General features: G+C 46.1%; 1 protein-coding gene across 1 annotated transcript in view; it reads left to right on the top strand.

The window, feature by feature from the left end:
• Positions 1–20,275, top strand: part of LTA4H (leukotriene A4 hydrolase) — a 590,002-nt gene that overhangs the window by 166,273 nt on the left and 403,454 nt on the right. Inside the window, exon 4 of the mRNA XM_069629348.1 lies at positions 19,002–19,070. Within this exon, the coding sequence (XP_069485449.1) occupies positions 19,002–19,070 (69 nt within the window). The remainder of the gene's footprint in view (positions 1–19,001; positions 19,071–20,275) is intronic.

Below are 20,275 nucleotides of genomic sequence, written 5' to 3' on the forward strand. Positions count from 1 at the left end.
GAGGATGCAATGGCGCTCATTTGTCTAGATAGGGTTAGAGAGGTGTCACGGTAGACGCAGAGTGTCTTTACTGTTGTTGAGACTGGAATCACACACACTGGTCGATTTGGAAAGAGACGTATTGAGAATTGAGAAACTTAGGCATGGGACGAGCCGTCAATAAGAATTTCAGTCTTGTCTCTGTTTAGCCAGAGGTAGTTCGCTGCCGTCCATGTCTGGATAGTGTAGTAAATGTTGTTGTGAGTATTGAAGTCCTGGGTAGTTACCTGAGAGTGGGATTAGGATTTGCGTGTCGTCGGCATAGTTGATGTAGGCTATGCTGAGGGATTCTTAAAATGTTGAACAGGGGTCTGGTGAAGATGTTGTAGAGGGTGTGGACGATGCAGGAGTCTTGGGGGACACTGCAGGTGATGGGGAGGGAGAGGCGTTGGCTGTGTCTGAGAAGACTCTCATGACTCTACCTTCCATAAATGAGGCAATCCAGGCAATGGCAGGAGGGGAGAAGTTGGCATATGTAGTCGGGTGTTGGCAGAGGATATGGTGGTTGACTAGATCAAATGCTGTGGATAGATCTATGAGCAGGAGCAGGGCGCACTTTCCTTCATCCCTAATCTCATCTAGCTGGTTCTTGAGGTCTACAAGTGTGGATTCCGTTCCATGTGCTGGGCGGAAACCTGATTGGCGCATCCCTAGGATTTTAATGTCCTCCAAGAATGGCTGAACCTGCAGGTAGGCAGCACAGTCTAGAATTTTGAGTAGTAAGGGGATTGTAGTAGTCAGCCGGTAGTTGGTTGGTACGGTTGGGGTCTAGTGTGGTTTTCTTTAGGAGTGGGAGAACCTAGTCTTCTTTAAGGCTGTCTGGCACGGTGCCGCATGCGAATGAGGCGCTAATGAAGGTAGTGATGATAGGGTCTAGCACATCACCACAATCTTTAATGAGGGAGACCAGGCAAAAATCACCTTTGCATTTAGAGGGTTTCAGGCCCTGGATTAACTTTGTGACTTTGTTTTCAGTGAGGTCTCTGAAGGCGAAAGGTCTGGTGGAGGGAATTGGGAGGGGAGGAGTTGGGTTAGGATTGGTAGTTGCTTGGTTGTTCTTGAATGTGGCTTGTTGATGAAGTATTTTTTGATTTTAATTAAGAGTGCATCTTGGATGTCTGAGCACCATGATGCGTCTTTGGTGATGATGGCGGGTGGTGAGATGGGTGATTGTAGTTCCTTGCATATGGAGAATGTTTCTTTAGAATTGAAGGAGGCGTTGTTTATTCTAGAGTTAAAGGAGTTGGATTTAGCTGTGATATTGGCAGTCTTGCATTGTTTGGCTATTGTCTTGAACTCCTTTTTTAGAAGGTAGGAAGGGTCATTACGCCAAGCGAGTTGGGCTTGACGTTTCCTTGTACGGAGATCCAAGAGGTCTGGTGTGAACCAGGAGTTTGTGTGTCTTACTGTCTTGGCTTTGTGTGGGGCTAGGGGAGCTAGGATGTTCACCGCTTTGGAGAGGCTTAAGGTGTACCTTGTCAGATGTATGTCACGGTTAGGTGTGAAAGGGTGCTGGAGCTCTGGGGTGCTAAGCAGGGGAAGGAAGTGGTCTCCAATGAGCTTGCATGAGCTGCATGATACTGCAGGAGGTAGAGGGTTGGAATTAGTATTGACTTTGGTGGGCTGTGGGAAGGAGAAGATGATGATGCTATGGTCAGACCACAGACAGAGAGTGATAGCGCTGGTGGTGATCTTACAGTTATGGTCAGCGATCCAGTCTAGTATACGTCCTTTGGAATTTGTAGGGTAGGTGATGCGTTGACAGAATCCTAGAGTGTTGCAGGCATCCGATAGCAAGGATGCGTGTTGGTCGTTGGGGTCAAGAAGGCACAGGTTGAGGTTGCCTAGTAAGATAGTTTGAGAGGAGGCTTTCAGGTTGTCCTGTAGGATGTGAAGTAGGTTTTGTTCGAAGTTGTAGGGAGGGCCTGGTGGGCGGTAGATTAAGTGGATGGTGATGGTGCATGTAGGAGTGGGTGAGAATTTAATAGGATGTCTGAGGGGCTTCCAGTGGTGAACTTGCAGTCTCTGATGGCGAGGGATTCTCTGGCAATAAGAGCGACGCCGCCTCCTGTGGCGGACGCTGTGTCATTTCGATAGATGATGGAACCCTGGGTTATGGCGAGGGGTAGTGCGGGCCGGAGGCCTCGTGAAGCCAGGTCTCTGAGATGGCTAGGGCATCAAGATTGTGTGCAGTAGGGATCCCAGCCGGCCCATAGGACTGGGGGTTTCCCAACCAGCACTTTAAGATGAGTAGCAGCACCCTCGAGATGGATGGGTATGCAGATTAATATTCTCGCATCAAGTCAATAATGACAACTCGATAGTTTGGCAAAGAGTGTCTGTTTAATGACAAGTACAAAAAAAACAGGGAGTTTATGAATATCAGCAATCGCTTGATCTTCCTTCTCGCTTCCACTCCAATTAATTTCAGAAAAACACATAATTTATACCAAAAACTTGTCATCACTGATGGTGTAATATCTCAAAAGTTAGCATACAACTTGATTGGTATAGGTACTATATCTGTATATGGTAACGAAGTGACTGGATTGGATAAACAGTGTCGGGTGGGGTGTCTAAACCCTTCCTTCAAAATGGCTAACGTAGACGTCACTAAAAGTACGGCGTCCCATTGGTTCTAACTATAGGACCCTAGATTACTTGGTCCACTATGATTGGGTTGGCAACAACCCCACTCATACTTTTCCACTAGCTTAGCAGAATAGCTGGCCAGGTGCAGGGAGTTTGTTTGCACCCCCAGCCTCCCTCCAATTATTGCAATAATCAATCATCACTTCAGTGGTCATGTGTCAATTATTTTTTTGTATTTTGGCCTCGAGTCTGCTTCTTGGTCTGGGAAAGTTAAGGCATCTGGGCATGGCAAGAGTCTATGCGTAGGTGTGAGTCTCATCCCTTTTTGCTCGTCTGGTCACATGATTTCGACACTGTGAAATCGTCTTATTCTCCATGCAATTTTGTGTATTTGATTTAATTCTGTCAGCCATCTGCCATCTGTGGCTTATCTTGACCTTTCTGCACAGGATACTCTGTTCTTCTTTTCATTAATTGTATCCACTGCGGGTCTATTTCAGCCGATACGACCTTGGCTTCTTGGCATGGTTGTCTTCGTCTGAGTTTCTCTCCGTCTTCAATTCTTGATTTGTTCACTTCGAAGCTCTCCTTGAGACCTTTAGTAACCTTTGGTCGATCCTGCTCTTGTGCATAGTGGAAGTATACTTATATAAAGTGCTCCCTTTGAGGTAGATCTGTATAGGTGGTGCTTGCCGCAATCTATCTTACTACTAAGTATAAGCAAACCTCACGATTTTCTGTGCTTCTTGCGGTTACGGTGCATATGTACACGTTAAAACTGGCTGAATATCTTCATCACGCTCATGGCATAAGTTGCTGATATTTGACATCAATTATTTCACTTTAGACTTGGGATTTCAATTATCCGTGGTGTTTCGCGTCTTCATCATTCTCAGGTCGTTATATCTTCTATATGTGAGATTAAAACGCCACCATTCGTCTTTTTTTAGTATCTTCTTGGCTTCTTCAGGTATTGCATTTTGACAATAGTCATTCTGTCTCAAGTGTCATATGGTTTTTCCAATGGGTACATCACTGTCCAGGTTTTCTTTGGTGTCTGTACTTCAATAGGCGCTATTCTTCTGATGGGTACTGGACAGAACCCAACTGCGGCTCTCTGCTGGTTTATTTGCTCATCATACGTCCCATATTTCGGCATGTACTTTCCTGCACTTCAAAATGGGTGGTTGGAGTGCGAATCGTGCCTGGTACCTCCTCTACAATTGTGTTCTGTGATGAAGTTGTTGATATCTAATGCATGTGCAGAGGAATTATGGGAATTCCACTAGAGAGGAATCATGGGAATTCCTCAGAAGTGTTGGGCCATAGGTGGGATGGGTTCATCAATGTGGAACCAGATCTCTGTGTTTTTACATCCCTATGCCTTTGAAAAGTGTGGGGACAATTGATCCATCTAGTCCAATGTGTCTATGTACTTGTTGACCATCAGTCTGTTAAGTATGTGTATCAATTCCATGTCGATGGTGGCATTGAAATTTAGGATGCATCCGCTCTCGGGTGATGTCGCTAGCACATTAACTGGGATTCTCTTTTCTTGTGTTTTGGCATGTTGCCTCGAAATAACCTTAGTGGTTTTGTCTTTGTGTCTGCTCTGGCCACTGCCTTCACTTTCTCCCTGGAGATTATGCAGACCTACTTAAAATGGTTCTCTCCTCCATATGCCGAGTACTGTTGACCTAACGCTGGGCCCGTCCCCTCATGCAGAAATTCATATCCACATCGGTAACAAAACTGTTCCGTTGGGGTCTAGGTGGTGCAGTGGCCATCTTGTGGATTGTGTCGGACGTTGACGTGGAGATTTTTGTGTTTTTCATTGCTTCCACCTGTAATTCCACTGTCTGTTCGGACCTCGTAAACATTTCCTCCAGCGTTCGAGGCTTTTGTAGAAGCTTCTTTCAAAGGTTTTGAGACACACATCCTATAATGATTTGCTAGCATAATGTTTTATTGTTTGAATAGTTTTTGAAATTTAGCTTGATTCGCACTCGCATTACGAATACGTCCATGGTTCATTTGTCTGGTGGAATGGAACACATGTCTCTCATAATCCACGTTGGTGTGTTGAGTGAAATAGTGAGCGCTGCCTCTAGCCCATGGTTGTCCAAAATACGACCCGCGGGCCACAATGCGGCCCTCCAAGCCATTTCATGTGGCCCACGAGGCTGTACAGAAAACAATAAACAAATAAAGAAATAAACCGGGTCATGGCAGAGGACTGTTACTGCCTCTTGTGCCCCCTAAAAGGGGGGGGCACCAGAGGCAGTAACAGGCCACGGCCGGTTTATTTATTTATCTGCCCAATGTTTGTCGGGTCTGTGGACCTGATTAATTTATTTATTTCTGCAATGGTGGTTGAAACAACATTGCAGAAATAAATAAATTAATCGGGTCCACGGGCCTGACAAACATTGAACAAATAAATAAATAAACCGGGCCGTGGCCTGTAACTGGCTCGGGCCCCCCCCCCCCCCGTCCCACCCAGGCTGGAGAGGAGAGACGCAGTATGGATGGCCCTTTGTTCCATCCATACTGTGTCTCTCTCTGGCAGCCCGGGTAAAAAACGATGCTTAAAAAATTGAGGGATGGATACAAAGCAAGATGCTCTTGTTTTCCATCTGTCCCTCAATTTCTAAAAATCGTTTTGGTTTGGGTATGCTTCTACATCTTTGCACCGGTGTAGAGGTACACCCAACCCAAAACGATTTTTAGAAATGGAGGCCCAGATGCAAAGCAAGTCTGTCCCTCAATTTCTAAAAATCGTTTTGGGTTGGATGCATTTCTACATCTGTTCATCCCACTTGGCAAGAGGGGTGCACAGATGTAGAGGTACACCCAACCCAAAAAATTTTTAGAAATGGAGGCACAGATGCAAAGCAAGTATGTCCCTCAATTTCTAAAAATCTTTTTGGGTTGGATGTATTTGTACATCTGTGCACCCCTCTTGCATTGCATCTGTGGGGGGAGGTGGCAGGGAGAGGGCAAATGAGACTGTTTGCATGTTTCTGAGTGTCTACGTGGTGATGGTGAATGCTAGGCTATGGGCGGGGAACGGAGGCGTTGAGGGAGGTAACTCCCCTGAATTCTAAGGAAGGTAACAGCGTGGGGCGAGGTGGGATCACCTTATTGAGGGATTTAGCGGGGTGGGTGGGCAGTAGAATGTGATAATTCGGCCTTTTGACCACACAAATAGGCCAAAATAAATCGGTCTTTTTTGTATTCGTTCTTCAAAATGCAGAATTATCACATAGAACCCAGTATGGACCTTGCCATACTGTTGACCTTGCTCAGTGTAATAGCATTCAATGGGAGAGTACTTGCTGGGCCTAATGGTGCATAGCTAATGGGCTTCTGTATTTTTAAAGCGACAGTAACAGCACTTCTCAGCAGGGCTGTGTAATCTTATTTTCTGCTAGAGCTGCCATATTTGAAATGGGGCAATGCTGGTACTCCTCAGTTAGCTTGCTAAACAGAGCTTCTATAATTGTAATACTATGCTTTTGTTCAGGCAATGCTAGTTCATCTTAGTGGGGATGCTATACTTTTGATGGGACAACATCAGCACTTCTCAGTTGAACTGCTACACTCTTATTGACAAGGCCCTAGCACTTCTCTGCAGATTTATTTATTTATATTGGTTATTTATAATGCGCATAATATACCCAGAGGGTTCGAACCTGTGTTGCTCCATGTCGTCTTGCTTCCAAGGCGAGCACGTTGCCCCTGAGCTATCCTCCCGAGACTCTGAAGATCTGAAGTACATTTAATGATACAGAACCAGAACTATTGAGCAAGTCTAACATCTTCATCATCAGCATAAATCAACACTGTTGTGGTTATACAAGAGCTAATATATTTAAAGGGATGGAATAACTCAGAATGTAGCAGCACTATTCAACAACCCAAAGTGCTTAAGCATAGCTAATGTGAAAATACGACACTTCTCACCATTGGGACAGTACTGCCTTGGCCAGAGTTTCACACTGAAGAAGTGAGCAAGTGATCCGGGGTATGCAGCCCACACACATGTATGGGATTCCCATGCGCCCACTTGCGAGATTTGCACCAAATTAGTGAGATTGTGCTCCAAGGTAGGAGGCACACGCACAGTCTTTGCTCTGAGGTTTGACACACTCACAGGATGGGATGGCATTTCGTTCTCCATCCTAGTTGTGTTGCTCTGCCTTTTGAGGGCTACTACAACCTGGATGATTATAGAGGGGTGCAGTAGGGGCAGTATTGGCCTACTGGAATGCAACTGGAAGGCTTAAACCTCCTTCTTACTTGACTTTAGTATATGCAGTACATGCTAGCCAATGTTTCCACTGTTCTGCACCCCCGTCCCCCCTCACAGCAAGTCAGCGACTACGTGCAAATGCGGTTATATAACTGCTGGTGATGTCACTTCCTATATTTGGGAACCCCCCGGGAAATTCATAAGTCGGCTCCCCTGCCCGATTTATTTAGTTGTTCAATGTTTGTCGGGTCCGTGGACAGGATTAATTTATTTATTTCTGCAATGTTGGGTCCGACCAATAAACCGGGCCATGGCGGAGGACTTTTACTGCCTCAGGTGCCCCCTGGAATTGGATTATGCTTCTTTCATTACCACAGAAGTAATGAATGTGTATTACAGAGAGAAGCTGGCATATGTATTGGGCACACTGCACATGCTCAATCATGCTTTGTAGAGGACAATGCTGGTCTAAATTGGGAACAGCTAGCATAGACATGTTGCTACAGAGGCATATTTTGGGCACAACCAGCATGCCAATGTGTTACATCAGTGACAGTGCTGTCTTACACTGTGGACACATTGATCATTAAAATGTCTTGTGTTCTACAATGTTCTTGTATGCTGTTGGTGACACATGTTCCCCTTTAGAACTGATTGTAAACTTATGGCTTTTTGGTCACTTTTCCTGCTGTAAAATGCACAATTTCAGCCCCATATTTGGAAAAAAAACACGTGGAATGGTCCTTCAAGGACATTCAATGTTTGTACCTTTAATGCAAGTCCGTGGACATTGCATAACCAGAAGAATGGTTCTTAAAGGGCCAGCATGCATTGTTTCTGCAACGCATGTCACTGTCTCCTGCACACACAAAGGGTTTAAGTGAGGGTGGCCAAGGGATACTCCCACTAGGTCGCTGGGTCCATCATCCGTTAGCTTGGGGAGGCTTTATGTTCCTTTGGCCACCCGCCCCCCACCACCCTCCCGAGGTAGGCAGGTAACTTAGTCACAGGGGGTCAATTCGTTTTCATCCTGGCCAGTGTACACATTGCCTAAGGATGGTGAAAAACATGTAATGAAAGGGATGCAGTTCAGGTTACCTATTCTTAAACCAGGGAAATGCATGATTGTTGGTTAGCTGGGTAAGTGCTTTAGCAAACAGTGAGGTAGGTGAGCAGGCTCCAGGCATGGGCTCAATCAAGCTCGATCCCCTGAGTCTTTGGCTCACTTGGGTTGTAGGTCTTTGCAAGTAATTCGTGGGCTGTAATTCAGCTGGTCTTTTTCTTAGGAGATGTTTCCATAATTAAAGTTGTCATATTTAAATGATGTGCACAGTGATGGCTCTGGAGACAGGTCTCGTGCAGAACTGCAGTTTATTCTTCACAGTAGATCTGTTAATCAGATGTAAGTAGTAGGTACATTGGTAACGTCAGGTAACCTCATGTACGTTGTCCACTCACACACATAGGGTGCTCTGCATCACATCATTCCATATCTTGGTCCTGTCACTCGTTATTATACATGAGATACAAGCAGATGCTTGTTTAATCAGCCATGTTATGGTATGTTTACTAATATTTCTATTGAGTTATCCCAGCTGGTTGAGCCCCAGGACTTGGCATAGGTCTAGCCTTATTCGATTTGAGGACTTTTCCGTTTGTTCGGAATCATTCTATAAACTGTTGAATTGAGCACAAAGAAGCATATGTATATCCTGCAGCTCTAAGGATGAAGAGTTCGTAACGATAATATGCAGAACTCTGGCCGCCCAGTATCGTTCTTGACCTGGAGATGTCTGCGGCTTTGCTCTAACCACAGGGAGCCCTGGTGCAATTAACCCACATCCTGCCGCAGAGCTTTGTCTCGTCGTTTGCTATGAGCCATATCTACTAGTCAATCGGACCAGTGACATTTGCAGTTTTTTCTGCTGGTTAAGAATCTATCTGATGCTAAATCTTAGGAGATTATAAATTTACAATCCTTTAAAGTCACCATTTTCCCCTTAAATTAACATGAAAGCATGTGTTCTTTTTTTAACTATGTTTAAAGTGAGTTTCACCTCCAATAAGCACCCGGGGTGGGGGGCGAAGCTAATCAGATTCCACAGAACACGGGCTGAAATCTCTGATCTCAGCCCGCGTTCTGTGGAACCCACAGGCTACCAACCTACAAAGGGCGGGCATTTAAAAAAAAATATAAACCCCAAATGCCCCTCCTTCCACTTACCTTTTTGGCGGCAGCAGCATTGGCCGCCGCCCGCAGATGCTCCCCGTCGGCCTGAGCGCTCCGGTTGGCCGCCATGGAAAGGGATGAGGGGCTCAGTCTAGAGCCACACCTCCCCTTTCCATGGTGGCCATCTTGGGAAACAATGTTCCTTCATTCATCGGGTCGCGCACAGTGTGAACGGACGAATATCTTTTTTTAAAATGTATTTATTTTTTCATTTTTTTATTTTTCTTTAGCACCCTGGGTTGCTGCCGGGTCTGGTGTTAATGCCACATTTATGTTCTTCCTGTCAGGATAGTTTCTAGCCAACTTTGTGCCCAGGGCGAAACACTAGAATGCGTTGCCTGCAGCTCCCCTCCAACTGGCACACGTCACTCCCAAACTACACCTCTGTGTCGTGTGACAAACCCCCTCCTCAATATCAATAAATCATTGCTATAAAGCAACCCAACCTCCTCCTTGATAGTCGTCTTCCGTGTGTCTTATCAACTTCCTGCCTTCTCCTGCTATTGCATCTATCACCTCTCTGGCTCCTCAACCACTTACCTCTTCCACCTTTCGGACTCCTCTGACACTACCTTCCACCGTTGCAGCCTCCTTTCTGGCTCCCCCTTGATTCCTCTTCTCTGGGCCCTATGCCCCCTCCTTCTACTTTTGCCACCTCTCGGGACCCTCTACCTCTTCCACTGAGTGTACCTCTCTCCTGTACCCCTCTCCGGAAGACTTTCAAATGTGGCAACCTGCTCCACATAGCTAATCTCAACTCTCGCTCTGCTGTCAAACACTCCTCTGACATCTGTCACCTTCTCCAAGAGCTGGTCTTGGATGTTCTCGCTCTCACTGAGACATGGTTCACAGCCAGCTCTGTCCCATGTTTTGACACACTCCTCCCTGAGGGCTACAAGATCCTCTCCAATCCCAGGACAAATTGGATGGGTGGTGTAGTGGCCCTGATTATTCCTGAATGGGTCCCTAACTCTATCATTCCCACTCAGGCCTACTCCTCCTTTGAATGCCTGGTCTGCAGACTCTCTATCTCTCCTGGGCTCGCTCTGACTTAGGCTACCATCTACACGCCACCTGTCCAAGTCGCCCTCTTCCTCTCTGAATATGCCGATCTCGCCTCCTCTCTTCGTCTCTGCTTCTCTTCCTCTGGGATTTGAACATCCACTTGGACTCCTCTGACCCTGCTTCTGGACTTTTTTGCAACCTACCGGACTCTTTCTCCCCCTGACCCCCCCCTTTATTCTTCCCTCTTGTCCGACACACTCAGCCGGACACAACTTGGATGTTCTCATCTCTTCAGACATCCCCCTCTCTAACCCTCTCACTACTCCACTCTGTTGGACTGACCACTTTCCTCTCACCTGATACTGGCTGTCCCCCTGGCAAAACCTACCCCAACACTGCCACCTTCCTTCGCGCTCATTCGCCCTATGAAGCGAGTGTCAGTTGCCGCTTTTGCCTCCACTTTCTCTCCTCCCCCTGTGGCTGACTCCCACTCTGACACAGCCCTCTCCAACCTTCATCTCTCCATTTCCAACGTTCTTGATATCCTTGCCCCTGTCATGAGGTTCTGTCTGAAACCGGCCTCCAAGTGCAACTCTTGGTATGTCTCCCACCTGGGTGCTCTGAAATGCAAGTGCAGAGCAGCTGAGTGGAAGTGGAGGGTTTCGGCCACATGCCCTGACAAACTGGCCTGCCGGCTGCTTCAAAGGTAAAACAGACTCTCCATCTCCAAGAAGAGGGTCCACTTTCAAGCCCGAGTCTCTGCGGCCTCTAACAGCAAGGCAGAACTTTTCAAAATCTGCAAGGAGCTGGCCAATTCGACTGCAGTGTCTACCTCTACTGTACCTTCCCAGGCCCTCTGTATGGCCCTGGCTTCCCATTTCACCACTAAAACACAGGACATCCTGTCCTAGTTTTCCTCTTCACATCTTTCCCCTTCTACCTCTCTAGGGCCCCCTCTGACCCCCCCTTTCCCTTCCCCTCCTCTCCTTCTCTCCTCCCTTTCGCCTATAACACCTGATGATGCTTCTAGATGAGTCTGACCTATGAAAGTTTCATCTAAACAGGTGGTCCCCAGCTCCTCCAGAACCACTAAGGACAGTATTGTTTCTCTCGCTCCATCGTTGGCCAATTTCTGTAATCATTCCTTTGCCACTAGATATTTCCCCTCTCTCCTCAAGCTCTCCCTTGTGCACCCTCTCCTAAAAAAAAGCCTTCTGCTGATCCTTCCTGTCCAGCTAACTATCGCCCGATCCCGCACTCCTTTCCTGGACAAGCGCCTGGAGAAGCTGGCCATCTCTCAGCTAAACACTTACACTGAATCTGTTGGTTATCTCCATGACCATAAATCTGACTTCAGAGAGGCACAGAAACTTCTCTCCTGAACGCCCGTGAAGATCTGCTCTCTAACCTTGACTCCAGCTCTCACACTGTCCCCATCCTCCTTGACCACTCCCCTGCTTTTGACATGGTCAATCACGCCACCCTGATCAATCCTCTCGGCGTGAACCTTAGCATCATGGGTCAGGCTCTGATGTGGCTGTCCTCCTTCGACTTAGACCGACCCTCCCAGGTCCAACTAGGGTCCTTTCTCTCCACAACCTCTTTTCCCGTGCAGTGTTCCCCATGGCTCTATCCTCTCACCCTAGCTTTTCAATGTCTATCTGCCCCCCTTGGCCCATCTGATCTCTACCTTGTCCTCTTACCTTTAGTGTTACGCGAATCACACACAGCACTCTTTCAGGCTACACTCAGCCTCCTCTCCATCCTCGCTCATTCCTGTCTGTCTATCTGCTGCTATTCAGGGATGGTGCGCTTTCAACGATCTCTGCCTCAATGCAAGTAAGACAGAGATTCTTCTCATTGGGACCCCTGCTCCTGCTTTCCCCCACACTCTCTGGCCACCCTCCACTGGGCCCCCTCCCTTCACTCTCCAGTGCGGCAAAAAACATTGGTGTCATCTTCGACTCCGCTCTCTCCTTCTCTCCTCACATCACAGACCTTGCCATGAAGGCCCACTTCCAGCTGCACTTCTTCAGAGGTATTCTACCTTTCCACACCTTCCCCAAGAAACTCACTGTCTCCATAGCTCTGGTTCTCTCCAGGCTGGACTGTTGCAACAGCCTATTTGTAAATCTTCCTAACTCTACTCTTCGCTCTCCAACTAATTCAGAACAGAACTGGAAGACTTATACTTGGCCTCAAGCCCAGGGACTGCATATCTCCAGCTCTGAAATCTCTCCACTGGCTCCTGGTGGCCATGAGGAACAAGTCCAAGACCCTCTGCATAATCCACAAGGCCGACTGGGGCTGTGGTCCTCACTATATCCAATTTTCTCTTCCTGAATACCTTCCTTCTAGAGCCCTCCGCTCAACTACCTCCAACTCTCTGCGGGTCAGATGCTTCCCAAGCAGACAGTGGGGGTAGATCTCTCTCTCCTCTGCAGGTGCCTCCCTCCCGAATGGCCTCCCTGTCCCTCAGACTTGAGCCGAAATACCTGAAGTTCCAAGAGCTGCTCAAGACCTTTCTTTTCTCCTCATCCTCCTCTCTCCCTCGCTAATCTAATGTTGGATAAGGGGTTGGTGCAGTCACACTGTGTGAGACTACACAAGACGTATCTTATCTGCTTGGTATTGGGTAACCTACCTTTTGGTATAGGTCTGTACTACACAAGTTGGTAGTATAACTGAGCAGCCAGGCCTATCTCAAGAGGGGTAAATGTGAGCTGTAGATCTGTACAATTGAAATCCGTAAATACAAGTAGCCAAGTAACACTTATATTCTAGGTTTCAGTTATAAATAGTTATTAATTTAACGTCCTTTTTAAATAAGCATACTTTAAAAAGGTAAAGCTGGTAACAATACGAATAAACGTGGAAATTAATTTTCAAAATCAAACAAGCCAGTGAATAATCTTTGGATATGCTTCATCCACTGCTCCTACACCCGTAGGTGACTTCAATCACAAGATTTGCATTTATATATTACACTAGCATACTCTGCAGATTCAGAGTTGCAGAAAAGAAAGGTTAAGGGAAGCAAAAAGGTTAGAACACATTCTCCGAATATTTGAGGTTAATTGAATCCTCCAATGAAGTCTAGATGAGCCTTTCCCAGCAGTCAGTGTTTAACAAGCCACAACCTATGAGTGGCAAGCAATGTCAAAGTCAATGGATTAAAAAGAGTGCCTTTGGGAGCCAGGACAGCGAAAGTAATTTGGATACAGTCTATGGATCTGATACACTTCTTGGATAAAAATCTTGCACAAAGTTAGAGAGTTCCGAAAAATCACTTGTAGGGCCAGAAGCTGTTCACGCCTGTGAGAAGGGAGTTGAAATCAACTCAGAAAGAAAGTAGATGTAAGTCTCAAGTGAGACGACACAACTCAAGACAAGAAGGTAAGTACCCCCAAGCCCAAACACTACCTCTGGTTAGAAGAAAAGGTGGTCCAGCTGGATTCTGTCTTGCTACAGCCAAGCAGGCCCTGGTTCCTGAGGGACAAGAGGGAGGACTCTTGGTGGGTTCCTGCGGCAGTACTCGGGTAAACTCGTCGGCAGCTTAGCAAACAGCACCAATGCAGATCGTTGGACACTGGTTGGACTCTGTGCTCCCTCGGTCCTGAACTCTGGTGAGGGTAATCTGGATCGGGATTCCCCTCATCAGAGGATTGGGATGTCCTGCTTCTGGAGGGTCCTTAGGAGGCTCCTGGATCTTTTAGCCAGATTCGTTCTGCAGCAGATGTTGCACTCGAATATGGTCCCTTGACCCCGGGTATTGGGCTTCTGCAGCAAAGGTGAGGCACAGCAATCGCGAGGGGAGCCAAGTGGAGTTAATCTCGGGTTAGTTGGTCCCAATAACCCAAAGGGGAGAAGTCGTTCCTGAGGAGCTTCTCTGTCAAGGTGAAACAAGAAGTCAGCACAGCAGCAGGGATTCACTGGGCAATTGAAGGTCCAGGAGGTTGCAGCAAGCTTCGTTCACGTTTTCTTCTTCGGATGTTCTTCCAGTGGTCGACTCTGTCTCTAGTCCCAAAGTCCTTGCCTTTTAAGCAGGGTTCTCCCATTCATTCATAGGCTGCCAATCGCACAGCAGGGTGGCTGTCCTAAAAGGACAGCCAGCCAATCGGGACTAGTTTCATTCAGGCATTCCTAGAGACAAAGGACAGGGGAGTTTTGGGAACCTCCCTCACATCCTATCCTTCCAGACACACTAGAACCAGGGGCGGGCGTCAGGGCTGAAGCCTGCCAAAGGCAAGACAAATAAAGGGCTCAAACCTCAACGCACAGAGTAAAAGCCAAAAAAGACCCCACCAACAGAAAACGGCGAAAAAAGACTGGGGTCATTTTGACAAAATGGTCACCCATGGGTGATGTACTGCAGCTTGAGGGTTCAACCTGCAGTAGAAAAGCACAATGGTAGGAAACATTAAACCACTGCCACAAGCCATTTAAAGTAGTGAGGCTAACATAAAAATGTTACATGAGAAAGTAGGATAAGGGGCTACTAAGTAAAACCTGAGCACTCAACATAAGATGGTGTGTGCTGGACCTACAAAGAGAAAAGGTAAGTAAAGTCAATTTCACTTTACTATCCTTGGGAACTGTAGTTCAACCAAGAAAATGTAATTAAACCTTAAGAAAATATCTAAAGGATTTCTCAGTGACACTGCACTTGAAGGTGCTGTGCGTCACTATACAAAATGCAGATGCCTATGGAGTTTGTCAGACACCGATAACAGTGTAAACAGAAAATCCGAATCGGGTAAAAACACATGAGTGAGGGAGAAAAAGGTCCCACTCACTAAGGAGTTAAAATTAAAAAGTCCCAAGTCCACGAAAATAGCTGGGGGTCTCTAAGGTTGCAGGGAATTGGCACAGAAATTAAAACCCCCCGTACCACCACCCGACCAGTCACCCTGCACTGCCTCCTGGCCTACCCAGCACTTCCAGTCTGGGACTGCACCCATGCAGTCCTTTGCTATCCCTGCACTTATTCAGAGCCCTTCTGCCCTGATTGCACTACTCCCATTCCCCTGCACTCCGCCCTGCACTCTCTCCCCTGCACAATCTGAATGTCACAAGGCGTAGTAAAATTGTCTTGTCATTCTTCATGTCATGTCCCTTCCCTTGTCTTGTGCGACTAGAAACACTTGTGTAGAGGCACGATACAAATACCAAATCATATCATGTACAAATGAAGCTGATTTCATTACATTGTAATTCAATTACTTTACAGGAGAAATCTAATGTGAAAACACAACTGTTGCTGCCCAAGTAAATGGTTCTTCTTCACTTGCTCTTAGGGAAGGACTTGCAGTTTCAAACTATCTGTACTGGCACACTGCAGTGTAACCAGCCTGCTGGGGTCTGAGGGCCCACTGACCACTGGCCTTGTGTTGCAGGCGTTCTATACGTACCACCTCACTTGTATTTAGCAAGGGGCTATACTAGACGAAACATATGAAATATTTTCTGATAGGTTATCATTCCAAGATGGACAGTCTGGTACACCCCTTTTGTACTCTTTCAGCATACCTCTCTGAGTGGGAAAGGGCACAAATAGCACCAATGAGTGTTCCTGTCTGCTTTGCATTAAATCACAAGAGCATTTCAGGAGTATGGAGATCTCTATATTTGATAAATAAGTTTGTGATAAAAGGGTTGTATGTGTGAATCTATAAATACATAACATACACATGGCTTGGGGCTCACATCACTGTTAACAACACACACCCTAACATTAAAATCTCTAACCATGAACCATAGATAATCATTGGGACAGGTTATGTTTTTGGATGCGAGCGTAAAATGACTGCAACGTCAGTCACTGAAATGGGGTACAGGGGTTCCTTTGCTTCTTGTTTCTGGAGAATTTTAGGTGAGATGGGGCTGGGTCTCAGTGTGAGCATGCCCAGCCCCCACCCAATACAGGAACAGGCTTACTGACAAAATAAAGGACAACGATGAGTTTCTATACTAATACAGTGGAGAAGAATATCATCTGACAAAGCAGTTCCGATATTCACTGATGGAAGCTACATGGGCCAAGTATGCAGGTCTCGGTCACATTATGGGCAGCCAAACTTCTATTGTAAGCGTATCATTTATAAAGTGCAAGTTATCACCATGGACGTCTTCTGGCACCGAGCTTTATTCGGAGACTGCATTGTGCCCATCCCTGGAGCAAAACGACCTGAGTCTATAGAGGTGAAAGGGGAAACTGGGAGGGAGCAAATTACCCAGAGATCTGCTCACATCAGTCTACCACATGTTTATCACCCCAGAGAGTACCATCTGACCACTCTCCAAAAAGTCCAAAATGCAAGATGACTTTTCACTGGCTTAAAGAAAAGGAAGACCCATTCACTCCTCGTTCCTAATAAAAACAGCTGTCAAATCCCATCACAATGCTAGAATGTCCTGTACATTCTGGCATGTCGTTGCAACAATGGACGGGACCATCCTTTACAATGTACACAACTGGAAGTTCCGGTTGTGCAAACTGTAAATGCTAATTCTGTAGCACTACGAAGGCCGTACGCTAAAATGGTGTGCCTGCCTGGCACAAGTGACTTGTCTTTGCAGTACCCGAGCAGAGCTTTAGCTAATTGAAAACAGTGCATTTGTGATAGAGCAACTGGAAAATCCACGACAGCTACTAAACAATGTCAGATGTGAGTGACGGTGGAGACGAAGGACTGATGCACCCGATTTTGATTAGGTTTAGGGCGTGCACTTCCCCAAACGCGAGTGCTTTGCATTCCACGCTCTCACGCGTTCGCTTTTAGGAACTGTTAGTCACATCCTTTTGTTGAAGCGCGTGCGACCGCTGGGAAAGTAGGCTACTGCTTGATCCAAATCGGAGGGTGTCGGATTTAAACATCTGCTCTCTGGCGTACACTTCACTCACTGCACAGTCCCTTCAAACCCACAGCAATTGACTTTTCACTAGACGAGACCTTCAAACAAGCATTGGCAATGCCAACAGTTTGGCCTTTTGTATAGGCATGGAAAAGGCTAATGTTTTTACACAAGCCAAAACTGTTGGCTTTGCCAATGCTTTTTTTAACAGGACTTCAGTGAAAGACGCACATAGTGCTTCTAAGTCGAGTGGCGGAAAGGCAGACCTGGTCAAGACAGTGGGTGTACAGCTCCATTTAAGTCATTTATGCAAACGGTTGCCTTGAAAAAACTGCGGCAGGCACTCTGAGCGCAACGTTTTATGGTAAGGCTTGAGTAAAGCGAGCCCAAAGAGTTCCCGTGATGTGGTGTTTAGGGCGGGAACTGGGTGGGAAGGGCCATATGGATTAGCATGGCCACGGGCACTCAGTGGATGGGCAAATAACCAAACTAAATCTAGAAGTTGTGTGTCCAGCCTCATATGCCATTTCCCCCCATCTTTACTCTAATGCAATAGTTTCGGCTTATAGGTGACTCAAATGCCACCTAATAGTCCAAACTAAAAGGGAGTAAAGAATAATACTGAAGTTGACAAGTCATTAAAGAGAAGCACAGTGACCTAACTTCGCTGGGCAGATTTTCAAAAGAAATTTGACCAAAATGGATCTTTCTTGGACAGGCCCGTCAAACAGTAGTGCAGGCAGACACTGGCAATCAGCCGGCTTTTTACCAGATCTGAACATCCCCGATAGCATGCTACCCTTCGCCAAACAAATAGCCGGGGTAGGAAATCCGGCGGAACCAGATGGAACTGAGCTTTTGCCAGAGTGTTTCTTGGCATTTACAGAAACGTTTCTGTTAGGGCCAGTATTGAGACAAAGGAAAAGAGCAGCGAGCGCAATGTGCATTCCTTAATCAGAAAGGTGCTGTGCTGAAGCTCTAGCGGACATGTTTCACATGTAAAATGGGCTCCCTCTTATGTTCCCAAAATGGTCTTTGCTTTTTTGCAAATCAACAGGATTGGGCCCCCGAAGAGTGAGGGCACTGCTCGACCTGGGCTTGGGATCCACCCTGCACGAAGGGGGGAGGGTGTTCCCAGAGTACATTTTTTTTCCAGCCCTGCAAATAGCATATATGAATCCGATGTCCTAAGCCTGTTGGGCACAATCTACCATCTCACAAAGTCATACAAAAAATACATGTTCCTTCTAAACACCCTAAATATGTTTAATATAGAAAAGGCAGTACGTTTTATTTTCTGTTGCTGCATAAGGGGTGGTGTGTGTGTGTCTGTCTGTCTGTCTGTCTGTCTGTGTGTGGGGGGGGGGGTGGACATGCGGTGCTCAGAGGTGTCCAGTGAATGCAACCACTTGATGGTTTACTTGGGTCATCCACTGTTTCCTTCTGCCTAAAGGGAAAGGGCCTGTTCTTGGCCGGCCTCCTGTTATGATGTGAATAATCTCATATTCGTGCCTCGCTGCTGGCAACAAATGGACTTGGCTTCAATGGCAAATGCTCAGGGTGATAACAGAAGGAGCAGTTTTTCAGCAGTGGTCACAATACATATTGACTCCAACATTATCTCGAACATTTTGGGGGGGGGGGATGATGGGGTTAAAAATAAAGCTCATCAGTTACGTTTACCTACACTTTACCTGATGTATTACGTTTCTTCACACAGAGCATGTGAACTCTATTCTTGAAGTTGCTCTTGAAAGGCCGCAAGGTGGGGATATTCATGTTCATACATTTAGTCTTGGTTATGCCCCAAGCTTAATTGGGTTGTTATGGCGCCTCTGCTGCAAGGACCAACACATAGCTATAGATGACGAAATCGTGTGAGTTGTAGTGACAATCATTGAACATCTCATCCTGTTTTTCCCACTGTACCTCTCTGTTTGCACTAGATTTGAAGTGTGGTTTGGCATTTTGAAGCCTGTTTATATGGTGCCAATGATGAATGAAATGTCACTTATTTATTTTTAGGCTACCCATTGCAGAACCATTGTCCCATGTCAAGACACGCCTTCAGCGAAGTTAACTTATTATGCACAGGTAAGGAAAATAAATCGAGAAATTAAGCATGTTTCTTCATTTATAAAATAAAAATACTGCCTGACTGGCCCCCTGAATTCAAATAGAACAGTGGGATATTGGGTATTTGTAGACTTAAGAGGGCTTCTTTAAATTGAGGTGTAGCAGCTTACATTGTAGGTTGGATTCGCGACACACCTCTGTAGTTCGATTAAAAGATGATGCAAGGGTGAACCCAATGTATGCCAGGGGTTTACATGGAAATATGCTCTTTTCACAGAGAGCCACTGGGCCTTTAGGATCTAGGAGCTGTTGGGGCAAGACAAAATAAATCGAAGAATAATTAGAAAGGGATCACCCCTGCACCTCCAGGCTCTCAAACCCCCACAACCCAATACAGAACTGAGAGAAATGGAGGGAGTGGAGGTGGGGGAATTGTAGTTCACTGTTTAGAAATGTTCAACTGAAAGAGACGAAATGTAACTGTCTTGATAACAGAAGATACACTGGTCAACAGCAGGTGCCTGAAAAGAGGGGAAGAAAATAAGAACTCTTTACTATTCCAAAGAAAACTTCTCTTTTCTTGTTCTTGGGAATCTACCATTTTGCTTCCCTTCTGCTTCCTCTTGGCATGTGGCTTAGGAATTGTGAAGCATTTGCCAGGCTGTTGCGTAAGACCCAGGCTTATTGTCTGTATTTTCGGATTAGGGAGTGTAGTTGCATTTCCACCTCCACATCTTCAGCGTTTCAATCATGCACAGCAGGGTTTAATTACTGTCATACCCTTCGTTCACAGTTGTGCAAGAAACTTAATCCCCAGAACAAATATTTCCACTCTGTTGCATCAGGCTCGTGGTGGTTGATGACAATGGAAACTGTTCTTTCCAGATATAGCAGGCCTTATTTACATTTAATAAATAGTCTTGGCTGATAACGCAATCATAACAAAGATCTCATTTGGCTCTTCAACAGCTTGAAAATGAAATCGAGTTCCTGTTTGAAAAAGTGCAGTATTTTTCTGGCACACAATTAGTATTTTTCTGACACACAATTTTCATTGTTATCTAGTACAATCTGGATAAATACTCACACACATCCATTAGAGCAGGGCACCTATGGTAACCCGCTAAGAGAGCCTGTTGTCAGACAACTTAGCAAGTCAGGTTAAACCACACAGGCAGAGTTTTGGTGACTAGTGATATCGGGGGAAGGACAGACTGAAGCCA

Source organism: Ambystoma mexicanum, chromosome 12 (assembly GCF_040938575.1).
Source record: "Ambystoma mexicanum isolate Mex_15411 chromosome 12, UKY_AmexF1_1, whole genome shotgun sequence".
Taxonomy (NCBI): Eukaryota; Metazoa; Chordata; class Amphibia; order Caudata; family Ambystomatidae; genus Ambystoma; species Ambystoma mexicanum.